Source organism: Marmota flaviventris, chromosome 7 (genome assembly GCF_047511675.1).
Source record: "Marmota flaviventris isolate mMarFla1 chromosome 7, mMarFla1.hap1, whole genome shotgun sequence".
NCBI lineage: Eukaryota > Metazoa > Chordata > Mammalia > Rodentia > Sciuridae > Marmota > Marmota flaviventris.
In genome coordinates this window covers 42,989,418-43,003,432 of record NC_092504.1, presented here as the reverse complement: position 1 = coordinate 43,003,432, position 14,015 = coordinate 42,989,418, and the positions used below count along the sequence as shown (strand labels likewise).

The 14,015-nt window shown below is 35.9% G+C and overlaps 1 protein-coding gene across 3 annotated transcripts in view; it reads right to left on the bottom strand.

Moving 5' to 3' along the window:
- The window catches only part of Cep135 (centrosomal protein 135), a 75,136-nt gene that overhangs the window by 24,702 nt on the left and 36,419 nt on the right, over window positions 1-14,015 (bottom strand). For 2 of the 3 annotated variants that reach the window (XM_027939148.3, XM_071614301.1), the window contains exons 14-15: window positions 12,347-12,424; window positions 6,194-6,354 (exon numbers count right to left, since the gene is read on the bottom strand). In XM_027939148.3, the coding sequence (XP_027794949.1) occupies window positions 6,194-6,354; window positions 12,347-12,424 (239 nt within the window). The remainder of the gene's footprint in view (window positions 1-6,193; window positions 6,355-12,346; window positions 12,425-14,015) is intronic. The other variant, XM_071614302.1, reaches the window with a different exon arrangement.

Below are 14,015 nucleotides of genomic sequence, written 5' to 3'. Positions count from 1 at the left end.
GGATTCAATTCTCAGTAGCAAATATAAATAAATAAAATAAAGGTTCATCAACATCTAAAAAAATAAAATAAAATGGCCCCCAGAGTTCCATCCTTAATAAAGGATGCCAAGTGAGTGACTGTGCTTGAAATTCTAAGCAAAAATGTAATAATCTCTTTGCATTTAATTTCATAGGTAGGATAATTTGCTGATGAAAGCAGAGTTGATAAAGGAAAGCAAGATAACAAACGTCTTGATTAATATTCACATAAAGGAAGCCCTTGGGAGAGTCCTAATAATAGCTTTGCTTTTTTATATTCTCATGTAGAAAGAAAAATAGGCAACTAAGACTGTATACCAGATCCTGGAAGTAACTTCTGACTGAACTTAGTACTAAGATAAAGGTCTTCTTAATGAAAGAAGTGAGGCAGAAAGTTCCTAAGAAAAAATACCTTAGTGACTGCCATATTATTTGTTCATAAGAGTGCTTGTTTCCCAGCAGTCTATGGTTATAGCCCAACACTCAATGAGAAAGATTATTATTAACTTTTTTTTTTTTTTAAATTTTAGGCTTCTGCAAGGGGATGATAACTGGTGGCCGTAGTTCCCTTAGTTCTTTCAATTCTAGTTTCACAGGCTCAGCTATCCCATTAAGAGCCCTGCTCATCTTTTTATCTTGGAAGAATATTGGGAATACTCAGAAGAGTTTCTTGACATCCAAGATAATCTATGAGCCTTCTTTCCCTTATCTAAAATGATATTTAATTCCCTTAGCAAATAAACACTTTTCAAAGGAGACCTGTTACATTGGCTTTCCAAATGTATCTAAACAAATCTTAGTAAAACATATCTGTTGGCATAACTTTATGTCTGATTAGAGTTTATGGACTGTTTTCAGGAAAATCTGCTATACCATTTATTTGACTGGATAACTGCATAGCTTGCTATTTATTTATTTGCAGTACTGGGGATTGAACCCACGTCCTTGCACATGTAGGCAAGTACTCTAACACTAAGCTATAATTTCAGTCCTTTGAGATAGGGTCTTGCTAAGTTGCCAAGATGACCCTGAACTTTTGATCTCCTGCTTCAGCCTCCCATGTGTGCACCATCATGGCTGGCAACTTTCAGGTTTTGAACACGCAAAGATAAAAAGCTAAGGTAAATTGAAAAAAGGACTATTTAGTTGTAAGGATCAAGGATATTTGCCAAGGGGTTGAGAAGTTAGTTGTCTAACTAGGCTAGGAACAATTTATCCTTGAGCAGGACTGACAAACTACAGTCTGCTATTTATTTTTGGAAGAACTGAGATGTACAAATGGGTTTATAAATGCTTAAGTAATTGAAGAATACTGACTGTAGAAAATTTGCTAACTTTGGTTCTAGAGCTTGGCTAGCAAGCTCTGAGGAGGCAGTAGGCATCTTTCCTATGTACAGAAATGTTCCCTATTAATAGCATTATGAAGTTTTGATCTGGGATATAAAATACCACATCTCATTAAATACTGCAATTTGAGGGGGACAACAGTCATTTGTTTAATTTTGAAGAGTGGGAATGAATGAAATTTCTTATTCATTCATTCATTCAGTGGTACTGGGGACTGAACCCAGGGGTATTCTACCATTGAACTATATCTCCAGCCCTTTCTATTTTCCATTTTAAAGACAGTCTCACTACGCTGTCCAGGCTGGTCTTGAACATGCAATCCTTCTGCCTTAGCTTCCTAAGTAGCTGGGATTATAGGTGTGCATCACTATGCCCAGCTAAAAGTGGGATTTTATAGTATATCCTCTGATTTACCCCAATAGCTAGACAAAAGGCATTTTATTTGGACAACTACGAGACTGTGCATGATAAAGAAAATCCTGTTTGGTGACACCTTAATTTGGTGGAAAAAAAAAATGCCTAGCCTCATGAGGTGGATGGGAAAGAACAAGGGCCTCATTTATCTGAGAATCTGATTCTTAAACATGTTTCTATCAAGGAAAAGAGAGGTTGATGTGATTAAAAGAGCAGCAAGAGTGCTCTTCTCTATTAAACATATAAAAAATGGCACAAGGTTTGGACAACATGCCTTTGTTTTTATAGGTATTATGGTTTGTACTGAGTTTAGCTTTGTATTTGGAACTAACAGCTTGAACTCATGGTTCTAATAATGCTTACTAATGTGGAGAATGTGAATGGCACAATAGCCTCAAAGATAAGATATGTCATAGTTTTCTGTCAGAGCAAAATGAAGTTATAAAATAATGTGATATCCCCAGATTATATAAGGTAGAGAGAAAAATTCTCAGTCCCCTCCTGTAGCACATTGATTAGATTACCCCTAAGAAAGGAAACAGGCAGATTGCATCCAAGAAAAAAGGATTTTAGTCTAAGAACAAAAACCCCAAAGGAGCTACAGACTAGGGTGTTCAAGAGAGGGTACTGAAAGCTCTACCTTCTGAACTTTCTGTGAGAAAAGAAAAGGGGTGTCGCTCCAATCAGAAGGAAAAGCAAAATGGATTAAATGCCAGATCCTGTCAGATGGATATAGAGTGAAAAGGATATACTAATAATTCTGAGAGACAAACACACAACATGGTATTTGTATTTCAGATATTAAGACAGACAGGAACCAGAAGAGGAGCTGGGCCATTCAGCTGTCCTTCACAGAATATAGGTAGTGCTTGCAAAAAGAGAATGAAGCAAAAAAGTAGTATATGCATTAGTTTTTTCTAAAGTCAACCTTATAAAGACTGCAGTCAATCAGTAAAAGAGCAAAACGAAGATGCTGTAAATAAGTGGCAAACAGTATTCCTTAACTGACCAGGTAACCAGTTTTTGGACTTATTTCCTTAAGCTATTTCATATATCAGGGAACCCTATGAACAATAGTCTCAGGTTTTTCTTTTCCTAATTATTCCTTTGATTCTCACCTTTGCTCTGTTTTTTCCACTATATACTTCTGTGATTCTTTGTTTTTGTATATTGGATCTGTGTCTTTTGAAAAAAAAAAAAAAATTGTCCCCACCACCTCATCCTTTCTTTTTGTCCTGTGTTCTGGGTAAATTTCTTGAATCTATTTTCTATTTCAGCTCATTTTCTGCAATAGCCAATATACTATTTAGTAATCCTTCAGTTTTAACTTGTCAATCTTTGTTAAAATCATGACTACAATCCTTTCTGATCAAGTTGTTATTGGTTTACATCTGTAAAACTGATTTAGTTTTACAGGTGTAATGATTTTAAAATCTGTTCCTGATCCTTATTATAGATATAGTTTATAGACAGATTTCCTGACTCTTCAGAGTAATGCCTTGCTGGCCTTCAACATCTTTCTACTTATGGAAGTTACCCAATCCAGACAAAAAACTAAAATTTGTTTGCTTTTTGTTTCCCTGAATCTTCTGTGTTAAAAATTGAGTAACTGCTGACAAGCTACACATTCTGCATTATTTTCTTTTTTTTTTTAACCTTTATTTTATTTATTTATTTTTAATGTGGTGCTGAGGATCGAACCCAGGGAGTCACCATGCTAGGCAAGCAGTACTCTACCACTGAGCCACAACCCCAGTCCTATTTTATCTTCTTTTTATAACTATATAAGTCATTAGGTCTTTTGGTTTTACGTATGAAACATTTCTTAGGTTTCAGTCTAGACCTTTGGTGTCCACTATATGCCATCAAGTCTCTAAGACTTCAAATCCATGTTCCGTATTTCTACCAGAGTTAGCTTTCTAAGAAGCATGCTACTCATGTACACCCTCCTTTGTTAAAGATGTCTGCTTTTTAGTCAGAAAGGGTTCAAAATAGAAGATATATATTCAGATTTTACATTTACTTCCTTGAAAGAGGCAAGAAAAAGAAGGAAAATGGCACAGGTAGCAAAAAATTCTATCCTTTTCAGCAGTCCTACCCTACAGATTCAAAAACTTGTTTACAATCATATTAACTTATAAACATTAAAAAAAAATACAGATACCCATCTGGAGGCAGTTGCTCATGCCCCTAATCCCAGTGGCTCAGAGAGAGGAGGATTGTTAAATTCCAGACCAGCCTCAGCAATTTAGTGAGGTCATATGCAACTTAGTGAGATCCTATCTAAAAATGAAAAAATAAAAAGGGCTGGTGATGTTGCTCAATGGTTAAGTACACCTGGGTTCAATTCCCAACACTAAAAACCAAAATCCAAAAACACATACCTAAAATCTATTGAGATTTACTCAGCAAATTTAAAGCCAGAGAGACAGGCCCTAAATTCATACTTTTCAAAAGCTCGAGGTGATTCTGCTTCTAGGCCAACTGTGGAGAGTGGTGATTTAAATCATGGTCTTTTTGACTCCCTCATGGCTGTGTTTGTACTGGGACCTACCTGTGTGAAAGTACAGGTTGAGATGGTCCAGTTGCTATGGTGCTGCAGCCTGAGAAAACTGTGCAAATGCTCAGAGTTATCAGTTGGGACTTTGAGCTCAGGCACCATCTCCCAGGGTCAGAGAATTTTGAGCAAAACAAAATGACCTTAATGTCTTGTCAGACCTGTGTCCTTTTAGACTGTCTGCTTTGTTACAACTTTTCCATAAATAATCTTTTGGTTTTTCGAATATTTTTTTTTTAGTTGTAGTTGGACACAGTATTGACTGACAACTCAATATTTCTAAGCTACATATTCTGCATTTTTTCTTTTTTTTTTTTAACTTTATTTTATTTATTTATTTTTAATGTGGTGCTGAGGATCGAACCCAGTGCGACGCAAGTGCTAGGTGAACGCTCTACCACTGAGCCACAACCCCAGCCCCAATAAATAGCCTTTTGGTGATTAAACCTATATAATAAACATGCTGAGCTAGCTCTGGGTCACTGTGTCTCCACCAGAGAGCAGTGTCCCACTTGGCCCCACCTTTCTCTCTCTGTGTATCTGTTTGTCTTTTCTTCATCCTCCATGGCTCCTACTTGTCCAGTGTCTTTCCCTGAATTAATGACCGTGGCTGAGAACAAAAATGAGAGGGCCCAGAAAGTTGGTGCCCAAACAGGGACTGGACACAGGGGATCGTCTTCAATGCTCAGATGGGAGGATGCTTCTGAGGCCGAGGTAGCAAAGAAAAGTGAGAAGCAAGTTTATAGGTGGGTCTAAACCATGAAACAACTGGGATCCAAAGAAAGGGATCTCTAATTTGCAATGCTTAAGATTATGCTTTCTTAGTTTATGCTAGATCTCTCTCTCTCTTAGGCTTTCATTTAGAATGTAAACTGCAAAAACTGGTTTGAGACCAAAGGAAAAAAAAATGTCACTTTTAAATTCAACCTGCTGCTGTGGGCTGTCTTGTTTTTTCTGGCACCCTGCCACCTTGCTTTCTTAACAAGTTCCTCCCTAAGACTACAGCACAGGGAGACATTGAAATGATTTCCTTTATACAATTTTCTTTTCTTTAAAAATTTTTCTTGAGGATTTCAGGACTCTAAGCCAAAAGTAAACTCTGATCTGCTAAATACTGTTAGCTACATTTGTCTGATATCTTGTTTTTTTGTTTTTAGTATTTTTTTTAGTTGTCAATAGACCTTTATTTTATTTATTTATATATGGTGTTGAGAACTGAACCTGGTGCCTCACACATGCTATGCAAGCACTCTGCCACTGAGCCACAACCCCAGCTCTGATATCTTGGTTTTTGTAGTTAAAAATGAGTAAATTAGGTTTAACATCAGTGGGATTTAATCATAAATCTGTTAAAGGAGACATCTGATTAATTTACAAAATTGGGGTGCTAAACATCAACTGCTAAATATACAATCAACTACTCTTGATTTCTTTAATTCCATAAGGTAATAACATTAAATGTCTCACCAGTCCTGCATTCTTCAGATTATCTGCTCTGCTAAAACTTTCCCACAAATAACTTTTTGATCATGAAACCCATATAATAAATGTGCTGAACTAGCTCTGGGTCACTGGTTCTCCATCAGAGAGCAATGTCCCACCTGGCCCCACCTTTTTCTCTGTGTGTCTGTTTGTCTTTTCTTCATCCCCTAAATCCCTCATTTAGTTTTTGAATTAATGGCCATGGCTGAGAGTAGAGATGGGGCCATGGCATCTGTGGAAACTACTGTTTGGAAGTAGTTTGGAAACTACTATTCAAAGGCACAATCTGAAATGCCATGGTTGTAAATCTTATATAATCAGAAACATGTTCCCAGGAGTTAAATTAAAAAAAAAAAAAGTTCCAATAAACTTACCTAAGGGAATTCATCTCTGTTTTCTGATGAGATGAGTCACCAGGCACATGGCCAATTTGGCTTATTTGTTGAGCTTGAAATTTTGATTTGTTCTCTAATGACTCTATTTTTTCTTTCATTAGGAACACTTTCAATTGTAATTCACATTTTTCACTTTCAAGCTATAATTTAAATTTAAAAAATTAATAGGCATATGTCTTAATGTTTCAATTTTATTTTTCATAGGCACTCTTTATAATAATAAAATGGTGAAAAACTAAGGAAATAAATTACATGTTTTTTATAAAAGTCATGTGTATATTAGGTTACAGATTTCAGAATTGGCATACCCATTTATGTATGCTTCTCACTATCACCAAAATGGAAGAAAAGATACAAACAAACAAACAAACAATAAAGAAAGAACAAATCCATAACCTCAATGAAACAGAAAGGGAAAACAAAATGAAAAATTGGAGGAACTTTTAAAAAAACAAAAAGTAGGACTGAATTAAGGAAAACCCAGAGTAGAAAATGCTGTAATCCAAACACAAAATGGGAGAGATTTATACGAGAAAACAAAAATTTTCTTGAAGGGCACAAAATGTAACCTGGCTTGATATACAGACAACCATGTTTTTGGATGAAAACACAAAACTGTAAATGTACTGAAATTTTCGTAAATAATCAAAATATCCAATGAAATTCTAATAAAATTCCTAACTGAACCTTTTTAAAAAGAGGGTGGCTTAGATGTTATTCTAAAATTCATTTAGGAAAAAAGAAAGCTATGAGATAGCAAAACCAGAAAGCTACTATAATTAAAAGAGTGTGAATATCACAGAAATGGACAATATATCTTGTTTATCAAGGGAGTGGGAGAGTTTGGTTTGTATATCCACCACATGGCTTTAAAAATACCATCTAAATCTTTGAAACTACTGTGGGCAGTCCCCAAACACATCTTCCACCCACTGCCCACAGTAACCACTATTCTGTATCTTATGTTTCTCATTTCTTGTTTTTGTTTTGTTTTGCTTTGAGATGAGGTTTTACTACATTGCCCAGGCTGATCTTGAACTCTCCTTCTGCCTCAGCCTCCCTAGTAATTGGGACTATAGAAATTAATGTTAGTACCCCACTTCTTGCTTTTCTTTGGTATACTACATTAGCATGAAAACCTCAACAATATACTGGTTAGTTTTACAATTATGTTTTTGAACTTCACATTAGTGGAATCATACTGCATGTTTTCTGCAACAATTTACTTTTTTTTTTAGGTGTCAATGGACCTTTATTTTATTTCATTTATGTAAGGTGCTGATAATCAAACCCAGTGCTTCACACATGCTAGGCAAGCACTCTACCACTGTCCATTCCCAACTCCAGCAATTTGCTTTTTTGGTATAACTTTTGTACGTGCTGTAACTTTAGGTGTAAAATTTGTACACATTGACCATTAGTAGCTATTGTTCATTTCTGCTTCTCTGTGACACTCCACTGAATGAATTACAACCATTTATCCATCTTCCTCAAAATTGACAACTAGATTGTTTCTCCTATCCTATCAGAGAATAATATTTGAGGCTTTGTGGGCCCGAAAGTCTGTTACCACTACTCCACTGAAAGACGAAATCAGCCACAAACAATACAGAAATAAATAATCAAATGTGATATGATAAAAACTGAATTTATAAAAACAGACTGGATGGGTTGAATTGGTCCATGGGTCATAATTTGTTGATCCCCACCTAGAGTACATATTTAGAGATGGAACTGGTTATATAACATGCCTTTGCTAGATAATGCCAAATTATTTTATAAAGAGTTAACTAATTTGCACTCTCAGGAACTACATATACTTGCAAATACTTGTCACAATTTGTTAATTTCTGATGACCTGATTTATAAGATGATTTTATTATAGTTTTACTTTGTATTTCTCCTACCATTGAGGTAGGACATCTTCTAACATCAGTAATTTGCAATTTCTTCCTTCATGAAATATCTATTCACACTTGATTTTTTCCCCCTAGTACTAGGGATGGCTCTCAGGGCCTCATCCATGCTAGGAAAGAGCTCTACTACTGAGCCATATTTCCAGCTATACCTGTTGAATTTTGTGTGTGTGTGTGTGGGGGGGGTGTCTGGCAAAAGTGCCAAACATGTAGCAATTTGTTTTCTGAATTAGTAGTGTCTTTTCATTTTATGGTTAGCAGCTAAACAATGTCTGTTTTGTTAATGTACTTATCTATGTTTTCCTTTAAGGAATTAACTTATGTGTTATTTCACAGCATACACTCTGGACCAGATACCTGCTAGCTATGTGATCTTGGGCAAGTTTTCCTTCTATTTGTTTTCTTATCTATGAAATGAAGTTAATATAGCATTTACTACATATAGTTGTTTTGAGAATTATTACCTATATATACATATTACATATGTATCTGTGTATGTATATATGTGTACGTAGATATGCCTGTGTGTATCACATTGAAAAATGTGCCTGACACATAGTAAATGCTATGTAAATGACTGCTCTTATTTCCCCCAAGGTCAAGATTTTCTCCTGCATTTCTTTAATAAATGTGGTTTGTTTTGGATATTCAAACAGACTTGAAATGACTTTTTAAAAATATTTTAGTGTTTAATTTTTTAGTGTTAGGTGGACACAATATCTTTATTTTATTTTTATGTGGTGTTGAGGATCGAACCCAGCGCCCTGCGCATGCCAGCGAGCATGCTACCACTTGAGCCACATCCCCAGACCTTGAAATGACTTTTTGGGTATGGTGTATCTGAGATAAAATCCAATTTCTTTTTCTTATTTTAATATAAGAAGCTACTGTCCCAGAAACAATTACAAAGTTACAAAATAATCATTCCTATCCTCACTGATCTGAATTAGTTTATGTATCAATTCACTGTGCATTTTGAATCAGAGGACTTCTGTGTTTTCACAATATCTAAATAATATCATCATCTCTTTGAATACTGCTTCTCTCAAATATCGTATTGCATCCTCCTCAAATTGTGACACATACCAGACCTTTTCAATCTATTCTCTAACATTTTAACTTCTTTTCTATTTTCTATCTCTTAGTCTCTTTCCAAGGACTTCCAATACTTTCTTCAGATATATTTTCTTTTTTTTTTTTTTTTTTCTTTTTTTATTGTTGGCTGTTCAAAACATTACATAGTTCTTGATATATCATATTTCACAATTTGATTCAAGTGGGTTATGAGCTCCCATTTTTACCCCATATACAGATTGCAGAATCACGTCAGTTACACATCCATTGATTTACATATTGCCATACTAGTGTCTGTTGTATTCTGCTGTCTTTCCTATCCTCTACTATCCCCCCTCCCCTCCCCTCCCCTCCCCTCCCCTCTTCTCTCTCTGCCCCCTTTACTGACATTCGTTTGTCCCCCTTGTATTATTTTTCCCCTTCCCCTCACTTCCTCTTGTATGTACTTTTGTATACCTCTGAGGGTCTCCTTCCATTTCCATGCATTTTCCCTTCTCTCTCCCTTTCCCTCCCACCTCTCATCCCTGTTTAATGTTAATCTTCTTCTCATGCTCTTCGGCCCTACTCTGTTCTTAGCTACTCTCCTTATATCAAAGAAGACATTAGACATTTGTTTTTTAGGGATTGGCTAGCTTCACTTAGCATAATCTGCTCTAATGCCATCCATTTCCCTGTAAATTCTATGATTTTGTCATTTTTTAATGCAGAGTAATACTCCATTGTGTATAAATGCCACATTTTTTTTATCCATTCATCCATTGAAGGGCATCTAGGTTGGTTCCACAGTCTAGCTATTGTGAATTGTGCTGCTATGAACATCGATGTAGCAGTGTCCCTGTAGCATGCTCTTTTTAGGTCTTTAGGGAATAGACCGAGAAGGGGAATAGCTGGGTCAAATGGTGGCTCCATTCCCAGCTTTCCAAGAAATCTCCATACTGCTTTCCAAATTGGCTGCACCAATTTGCAGTCCCACCAGCAATGTACAAGTGTACCCTTTTCCCCACATCCTCGCCAGCACTTGTTGTTGTTTGACTTCATAATGGCTGCCAATCTAACTGGAGTGAGATGGTATCTTAGGGTGGTTTTGATTTGCATTTCTCTGACTGCTAGAGATGGTGAGCATTTTTTCATGTACTTGTTGATTGACTGTATGTCCTCCTCTGAGAAGTGTCTGTTCAGGTCCTTGGCCCATTTGTTGATTGGGTTGTTTGTTCTCTTATTGTCTAATTTTTTGAGCTCTTTGTATACTCTGGATATTAGGGCTCTATCTGAGGTGTGAGGAGTAAAGATTTGTTCCCAGGATGTAGGCTCTCTATTTACCTCTCTTATTGTATCTTTTGCTGAGAAAAAACTTTTTAGTTTGAGTAAGTCCCATTTGTTGATTCTAGTTATTAACTTTTGTGCTATGGGTGTCCTATTGAGGAATTTGGAGCCCGACCCCACCGACTGTAGATCGTAGCCAACTTTCTCTTCGATCAGACGGCGCGTCTCTGATTTGATATCAAGCTCCTTGATCCATTTTGAATTAACTTTTGTGCATGGCGAGAGAAAGGGATTCAGTTTCATTTTGTTGCATATGGATTTCCAGTTTTCCCAGCACCATTTGTTGAAGATGCTATCCTTCCTCCATTGCATGCTTTTAGACCCTTTATCAAATATAAGATAGTTGTAGTTTTGTGGATTGGTTTCTGTGTCCTCTATTCTGTACCATTGGTCCACCCGCCTGTTTTGGTACCAGTACCATGCTGTTTTTGTTACTATTGCTCTGTAATATAGTTTGAAGTCTGGTATCGCTATACCGCCTGATTCACACTTCCTGCTTAGCATTGTTTTTGCTATTCTGGGTCTTTTATTTTTCCATATGAATTTCATGATTGCTTTCTCTATTTCTACAAGAAATGCCGTTGGGATTTTGATTGGCATTGCATTAAACCTATAGAGAACTTTTGGTAATATCGCCATTTTGATGATGTTAGTTCTGCCTATCCATGAACAGGGTATATTTTTCCATCTTCTAAGATCTTCTTCTATTTCTCTCTTAAGGGTTCTGTAGTTTTCATTGTATAAGTCTTTCACCTCTTTTGTTAGGTTGATTCCCAAGTATTTTATTTTTTTTGAAGATATTGTGAATGGAGTGGTTGTCCTCATTTCCATTTCAGAGGATTTGTCGCTGATATACAGGAATGCCTTTGATTTATGCGTGTTGATTTTATATCCTGCCACTTTGCTGAATTCATTTATTAGCTCTAATAGTTTCTTTGTAGACCCTTTTGGGTCTGCTAGGTATAGAATCATGTCATCTGCAAATAGTGATAATTTAAGTTCTTCTTTTCCTATTTTGATGCCTTTAATTTCTTTCGTCTGTCTAATTGCTCTAGTTTATTAATTCCTGCTTCTGGTCATGCTGGAGTGATAAGAATCAGACTTTCCTGCTTGAAGTAAATAAAAATTGGACTAAATGTAGGAAACAATGGTTTTCAAGATACCGAGAAAAAAGCAATGACAGACAGAAACCGCTGAGAGAGAGAGAGAAAGCAAATGAGATGAGTTTTATGATCACTCCAGCTTATTGCCTGGAGAATTTCTAGGCCATAGCATAGAAAACAGTAGCCAGGTAGAACTCCGTGGACCCCTCTAAATTCAGAAGACAGGACTTAAAAGTCAAAGCAGCTGGAGTCTGCAGGTGAAGAACTGCACTGAGTGAAAACTCCAGAAATCTGTAAAGGGTGCCCCTTGAATCTTAAGCTAAGTAGAGCTCAGTATAGAAAACTAGCCAAGACTAGGGAAGAATCATCAAGAAGTGACAATACTTGGGCTGGGGATTGTGGCTCAGCGGTGAAGCACTTGCCTAGCACGTGTGACACACTGGGTTCAATTCTCAGCACCACATAAAAATAAATAAATAAAATAAAGGTATTGTGTCGAACTAAAAAATATATTTTAAAAAAAAGTGACAATACTTGAGAAGCATAGCCTCTGGGACAGAAGTCCCTTGTTGTTCTCCTTTGTTATCAAAGCAATAAATCATTTTTTCTCTTTCAAAAAAAAAAAAAAAAAAGAAGAAGAGGAGGAAAAAACATAATTGACATAGGCATTAATACAATACATAATGTACCCCAATTTGCTTGGTTTGATAAATTACCTGATGATTAACACATGTCAAATGTTCAATAGTTTTCTCTAATTCTGTTTTGCCAAAAACATTCATGTCCTGGATATTCTGAAAGAGAATTTTATAGAAAATGTTCATTTATATCAGACAATAAAGCAAAACAACCAAAGTAAGTAATGTAAGTCTACATGCTATTATATTTATCTTTTGATAAAACAGAAATGTTTTAGAAACAAAATCATTAGACAATTTATAAAAACCATGCTTTTGGTTTAAAAAAAAAAAAAGCCTGACAGCTGGAAGTGATATTGGCCAAATTATATTGTTACTTTGTGTGCATGTATGAATATGTAAGAACAAATCCCATTAATATGTACAACTATAATGCATCAATAAAACAGTATAGGAAGAAAAAAAGCATAATAGGTTCTCATGTTTTTACATTATCTACCTCCATACATGATTGCAGCAGAAGACACAGACTGGTATGGGTTCATTCATAAAGACTTAGACAAGTCAACCTATATTAGCACAACTATGAAGGGAAAAGTTCAGTAGGTTAAGTAACAAGCTTAAGAATATACCCTATAAGAGATGTAAGCAAAACAGGGCATGAAGGAAAAAAATACAAGAACAGAAAGACAGGAAATAGAATACAACACCAGACAGAAGATCAGAGTTTCAAGAGTAGGCTGGTCAACAGTATAAACACAGGGCTAGTTTTTAAAAATTTATTTATTTTTGTTCTTTATACATGGAGTATAATTTATTCTAATTAGTATTCTTTTCTTGTTGTGCATGATGTGGAGCTTCACTGGCTGTATATTCATATATGAACATAGGAGAGTTATGTCCGATTCATTCTGTGTTTCCTATTCCCATCTGCACCCCTCCCCTTCATTCCCCTCTAACCCAATGAGCTTCTGTTCTTCATTCCCCCTTTATTGTGTGTTAGAATCTGCATATCAGAGAGAACATTCAGCCTTTGATTTTTTGGGATTGGCTTATTTTGCTTAGCATGATAGTCTCCAGTTCATCCATTTACCGGCAAATGCCATAATTTCATTCTTATTTAAGACTGATATTCCATTGTGTATATACACCACATTTCTTTTATCTATTTGTCTATTAAAAGGCACCTGGGTTGGCTTCATAACTTAGTTATTGTGAATTGAGCTGCTGTAAACATTGATGTGGCCAGAACTTTATGCTCATATATCAAAAAGAATCTAATGTCTATGTTCTTTTTTGTCTGGATAATGACATTTAATCTGAACATAAATGATGAATAAGAATTAGCTAGACAAAGGAATTGGAAGGGGTGAAGGAATCTTTCATATGGAAGGTTAGAAGCAAAAAAAGTCTATTAAGTCTGGAACGTTAAGAAAAGTGAGGCAAACAGCAGAGGTGAGTATGTAGAAAAGAAGCTAGGGCCAAATACTGAAGTCTTTGGAAAGAAGTTAATAGATTTTAAATAGGAAGGGACATGATCAGACTTATATCTTTGAAAGATTGACTGTATTGGTCAGCACTTCATGGTTGTAACTAAAATACCTGACAAGGCTAGGCACAGTCATGTACACCTGTAATCCCAGTGGTTCGGGAGGCTGGGACAGGAGGATCATGAGTTCAAAGCCAGCCTCAGCAAAAGTGAGGCATGAAGCAACTCAGTGAGACCCCATCTCTAATAAAATACAAA